The sequence below is a fragment of the Oreochromis aureus genome, linkage group 14 (assembly GCF_013358895.1).
Source record: "Oreochromis aureus strain Israel breed Guangdong linkage group 14, ZZ_aureus, whole genome shotgun sequence".
Classification (NCBI taxonomy): Eukaryota; Metazoa; Chordata; class Actinopteri; order Cichliformes; family Cichlidae; genus Oreochromis; species Oreochromis aureus.
In genome coordinates this window covers 37,064,397-37,070,185 of record NC_052955.1, presented here as the reverse complement: position 1 = coordinate 37,070,185, position 5,789 = coordinate 37,064,397, and the positions used below count along the sequence as shown (strand labels likewise).

At 37.5% G+C, this 5,789-nt stretch overlaps 1 protein-coding gene across 3 annotated transcripts; it reads right to left on the bottom strand.

Moving 5' to 3' along the window:
* Positions 1 to 574: 574 nt before the first annotated feature.
* Positions 575 to 3,963, bottom strand: smco4 (single-pass membrane protein with coiled-coil domains 4). 3 transcript variants are annotated; one of them, XM_031728617.2, is made up of 2 exons: positions 3,856 to 3,963; positions 575 to 1,529 (listed from the first exon to the last, which is right to left on the bottom strand). In XM_031728617.2, exon 2 carries the CDS (start codon positions 1,473 to 1,475, stop codon positions 1,296 to 1,298), a length of 180 nt encoding a protein of 59 aa, XP_031584477.1. In that variant the 5' UTR covers positions 1,476 to 1,529; positions 3,856 to 3,963; the 3' UTR covers positions 575 to 1,295. The 3 variants fall into 3 exon arrangements, with proteins under 3 accessions (XP_031584477.1, XP_039478245.1, XP_039478246.1); XM_039622311.1 differs by lacking the exon at positions 3,856 to 3,963 and adding an exon at positions 3,517 to 3,791; XM_039622312.1 differs by lacking the exon at positions 3,856 to 3,963 and adding an exon at positions 3,378 to 3,495.
* Between the last annotated feature and the right edge of the window lie 1,826 nt (positions 3,964 to 5,789).

Genomic DNA, 5,789 nt, shown 5'->3' with positions numbered 1-5,789 from the left:
CTTACTTACCTGTGTTCCAGGAGCAAAAGGAAGAAGCGCTGCCTCACTTCCTGTATTTACAGTTTCCTGCTTAGTGCTGACATCACAGGAAGGAACCAGGTGAAGAGGGGGAAGAAAATTGTTGTAATTTAATAAAGTCAATTTTAGGGTTTTGTTTGCTTGATAGTTGTATGTATTATTGTAAAATGTAATGGCTACACTTTAGAGGTGTGTATTTTATTTCTGGTAAAAAGTATCATAAGTGTATGATTACGAATGTAATGTTTAGTATTACCCATTGAATGGAATATTGCATAGGAGAATATTGTGTTTGGATATGAGTATTTAAGCAGAGAACTCAGGTGTTCGATTGAGGAGGATCAGGTCAGTGTAACTGAGTGCACTTGACATTAATTTTGGTTTAAGTTCATTATGTTTATTTGTACCAAGTTAACTTTGGAGTTAACAGAATCTGTCTCCTGCCCTTCTTCAGCCACTTTGGCCAAGCTTTCTCACAATGCTTGATGCCAAGATTATATTTGAGAACAAGCAGCAAAACCCCTGTTGTAATAATAAATAATAAAATGTAATAAAATCACATTGTGTTTTACCTCTTTATTTGCAAAAATGCAAATCTCTTATAAGGCACTTTGTTACACTTTGAACAAGTCATGAATGACTCAAATGTTTGGATGTCAATGACTTTGCGGATCAGGTTTCTAAACATTTTGAAGATGAAGAAATGCATGTGTGATCCTACTGGTCTTAAAATAAAATATTTCACAGTGACATTCACATAAGGTAGGCACAAGAATTATTCTAAACATGTCACACATATTTTTACAGATACTGTAAATGTCAGATATGTCTAAAGTGTGGTAAAGGCCTGGGACCTTGTTTGCATTGATTTGAAATATTTTTAACAGCACAAGTCACAAGACCAATGTTTTACATTGAACATTTTAGACATTAAACACCTGTGGTCACATTTTGAAAGCTCTGCATAAGTACTTTGGTACGCAGGATAGTGCACCGTTTTGTAAAACATACACACAAATCCATCAGTGGCTGTAACTCTAACAACCAAGATTAAATGTGGTTTTACCCTCATACACTTGAAGGCACCAAGGAGCAATGTTTTCTTCTTTTTGCAGCATGAAGACACACTTTGAAGAAGGGTTTCCTTAAAATAAACAATAGTCCTAGGCCCAGTAACTGGCCTGCACAAGGATGGTCATCACATGATAGGGTCAATCCTTTCGATATAACCAAGTCAATTTGCCACAACAGTTGGGAAGTAGATGCTTCTTTAGTGTCTACTCAATAGCGTCAGGCCTGGTGGCCACGTAGACAAAGACGATGATAAGTAAGACCACTACAGCCAGTGTGGGCAGGACTACAGTAGCAACCTGCTGACGGGCTTCTTGCATTGCCTGCTTGCGCTCCTTCTTGTCCTTAGAGGTTTCTTTCTTCGGCTTGCCTTTAAGCTGCCTCATTACGACCAAGTGATGATTTGTCTTGCTGTGCTCACCGGAACCTGGGGAAGAGGCCTGGGGAAGCATACAATAGTTAAGTTCTGTTGTAGAAATCTACACACCAGCTTTCTAGAAATAGAGACTGGATGTCTTGGCATTAATATTTCTATTACTTCTCCTGAAACACTTTTTCTATGCAGTTCGTTTATAGTACTACCACACACACTTGTTGTAAATTACATTGTGGCACAAAGGAGTAATAGAAATGAGTTCACACCTAGTTGTTTTAAGTCTCAGTTTCAGAAGTAAGCAGACAAAAATGATACTGATATAGCAGTCTCAAGAGTTAACAAGGACACGATTCCACACTGTCCAATAATGGCTGACAAAGGGTTCAAGCCAAGTCCCTTATGTGTTCCTCCACCATTATGACAATGTCTATTGCTTCCATTTCAATTCGACAAGCAAACTCAATTCAGTTACATTTTTATAATGTCAGTCACAACATTGTATCAAGGTGCCTTTACCTTTAAGTTATAAAACCTACAATATTAGATGGAAAACGTCAATGATCAGATTATTCCTTGTTGCATCCCCTTTAAAGAAATAGAGCCTGGTAGATTTGGGTTTAGGAAGGGGCATCCACCTGCCTTGACATGTAACACACAAGAACCTTCCATTTTCTTCAGTTTCAGTACAAATGCTTACAACAATAACAGGTATTTATGACATTTACCAATGATGTACTGTCCGTGTTTACAGTGAGGCTCACAATTTTTGAACAGCAAAGGTTAAAATATCAACACTACAGTCTAAATATCAGGAGAGTGAATCAATATGCTTTCACAGATTTTAGTTATTTAGAATTTTTTTAAGTTATAAATTTGTTTTCAAGATATTGCATTCACAGGATTACTAGAAAACTTTGCCTCTGACCTCTGTCCTTGAGGCTGAGGTCCCTAAGATTTTAAACCTGTCTGAGATTTTTAGTAGATAAACCTACAGCATTAATTTCAAAATTCTAAGCAACTTCCTCCTTGAGTTATCGCATTCATAGGATTTTCAGAAAACTCGAACTCTGACCCTGACCTTGAGGTCGAGGTCACTAAGATTCAAACTTGTCCGAGATTTTTAGTTAATACACCTATGGTATCATTTGAAATTCCTATGTTGCTTCATTCTCGAGTTATCGCATTCACAAACTTGGGTGTCCACATTGGCCATCTGCCTACCTGCCCACCTAGCAGGGTGATGACAATACCCAATCAGCCTTTTAAAACTGGATAAAAACCAAATAAAGAGAGACGGAATACCTATTAAGCTCTACTTGTACATATTTGCCAATACTATCATTATTATTATTTATTATTATTATTATCATTATTATTATTATTATGATCATAAATTGCAAATTATTAGTTCTTCTCTTGTAATATTATTATTGCTGCTATGTACTATGTTTTAGCATTGTTCATTTCCTACCTATGGTCAAAGTAGAATCACTAATTAACTTTAGTAGGTCTCTCTTTGAAAAAGAGATTTTAATCTCAGTGAGACCATTACCTGGAGAAATTCTTAACTAACAATAAAGCATTATTCCATAATCAGATTATTCCTTGTTGCATCCCCTATATTGCTACAAAAGAATACACTGTAAGCTTCAAATCAAATTCACCCAGGTGAATTCCAAACAACCTTTGCTGCACCGAGATTCAAACAAACCAAGCACACCAATTATCATTCGTTTTCTACGTATCTAAATAAAGCAAGTTTCACGAGTCTATTTAAAAAAAAAATCAGAGGTAAGGGAAACAGCAGTTTGGAGGGCAAGAAATGTTCAGTCGCTAACGTTCAAGATACACTTGGTCATTACCAGTCTCCAGCATGCAGAAATACAAAAAAAAGATTCCGAAGCAGTCTGACCTTCGACAGTCGGCTCGCCCATATTTACTAGGGTTAGGGTAAAAGTAGTACCCCAGTTGTGAGTATCGCGGCACAGTGTATTCATATTAAGCTAACGTTACACTTCGTAACATTAGTTCCACACAGAGAAGGTGCTGACCTCACAAGGGACTGCGTTAAATGCAGGAGTTTTCTAGTCTTCCCATTTTCTCTTAGACAGTATTAAGTACTGTCGAGGAAGTTACGGTTTTGTATCCGGTGCCTTTCAGTGACAGTAGTTAGTATAGTAGTTAGTTCTAACTTTAGGTAGCGTGAGCTTCATCGATGACATAATACTGCTGACGATTCAGCAGCACTGAGTTACTTTACTATTAGCAGTGAGTTACAAGTAACTGTCCTGAGTTGGGACAGTTTCTGTTGGCCAGCATATTTCTACCGCACTCGTAATAGTCGGGGTCGTTATAGGAGAGAATCACAGCGTGAAAGAATAGTTACAAACCTTGTCGTCACGGATCTCGACGTGGCAGTCCGTGGAAGACTTGGTGGAATACTACTGTTAAATGGTTAGCGTGTAAATAAGGAAACTTCCGCCCTTGACCTTCAAAATAAAATACTACATGAAACTTTTTGTGCCAAAATCGACCAAAAAGTGATTTCCGATGTTTCTACGGTTTTTAAAGTCTAATACCTTTACTTATATTACATATATTAGTAAATACTGTAGGGAACAGAGGTTGAACATGTTATAGTCTGTGTAGGTTCTCGGTTGTCCAGGTCATGGTAATCTAAGGAGCTTGGAAAGAAAAGCAACTGGGCTTCTTTAGGTGTCTTGAAGACGCTTCACCTCTCATCCAAGAAGATTCTTCAGTTCTAAGAGCAAATAGGGGAGAGTCCCAGAAGTGCTTAAATAGCTAGGACTCTACCAATTTCTACCAACCATATGTCACAAACCTGTCTAAACAGACCACAAAACTCTCAAAGTTACACATTAGTCCCAATTATTAAATCTCAAAACAACCACTGTGCATTAACAGGTGTTCTTACAAATGTAAATAATGCTTGACCTAAGTATATGGATCACAATTTGAGCAATTGCTTAACATTGTAATTCCAATATATAAACACTCTAGTATAGGTATATAGTGTATACAAGTACATATGATTTCACAGTATATATGTCATAAATTCTGTTAAATTTCCGGGGCCTCCTCTAAATAAATGTTGATGTTGTTTTGTTTACTGTGATTCTCACAGTTGAGCTTTTATGTCTTTGAAGTGCACTTTTCTTTTGGTGCCGCGGTTTGTGATAAGTCTGAGTAATCACTTGTGTGGTGTTAGGGTTCTGTGAGTAGGGAAAACAACTGTTAATTGCAGATTGCTTATCAAGGCCAAGTTTAATTTTTTATTAAGGATGTTTTATAAATTTTAGTGATTTTTATTCTAAAAAAGTTTTTAAAGCGTTTGACTCTTTGATAATCCTGATTTTCTGAACAGCGAACCAGACCAGTTTAAGAAAGTAAGTGGCAGTGGTACCCATACTAAAGACAAAAAACCCTAAGTTTTATTACAATCAATAAAGTCTTTCTTGGTCACTTACAGTGTGTTTATAGAACTGTGATGTTATATATTTCTGCTGCGTTCTTGGATAGATCGCTTTTTAATGTCAGTGACACATTTTACCTGGACAAATAAAGGACATATAAAAGTCACTTTGCCAAAAACTGATTCATTTTTTTGTGTCAGGAATGTTCTTTCTGGCTCAAAACGACTATCATTAGACCTAGAAAAACAGGCATTTCTCTTATGTGAGATGCAGGCCATGTTCTTTGAGTCTGCTCAGGACTGCATCCATTTGAGGTGCATCCTCAGGACCACCGACGAGCATGTTGTCCAGGTACCTACCTACCAAACAGCAATTTAAACACATTAAATCAGGAAGTAAAGACAAATGAATGATTTAGTTCAACAAATGCTCCAGTGAGCTATTGAGGTCCACTAAAACTATGCAGTTATTCAATCGAGCTCAGTTCAATTCAATTCAATTCAATTCAATTTTATTTATACAGCACCAAATCAACAGTTACCTCGAGGCGCTTTATAGTGTAAGGTAGATCCTACAATAATACATACAGAGAAAAACCCTACAATCATATTCCCCCCTATGAGCAAGCACTTTGGCAACAGTGGGAGGAAAAAACGCCCTTTTAACAGGAAGAAACCTCCGGCAGAACCAGGCTCAGGGAGGGGCAGCCATCTGCTGCGACCGATTGGGGTGAGAGAAGGAAGACAGGATAAAAGACATGCTGTAGAAGAGAGTCAGAGATTAATAACAAGTATGATTCAATGCAGAGAGGTCTATATAGTGAGGGAGAAAGGTGAGTGAAGAAGAAATACTCAGTGCATCATGGGAATCTCCCAGCAGCCTGCACCTTA

Bases quoted from the DNA above. Each gene is read 5' to 3' on its own strand.
- smco4 (XM_031728617.2), bottom strand. From the start codon at position 1,475: ATGAGGCAGCTTAAAGGCAAGCCGAAGAAAGAAACCTCTAAGGACAAG.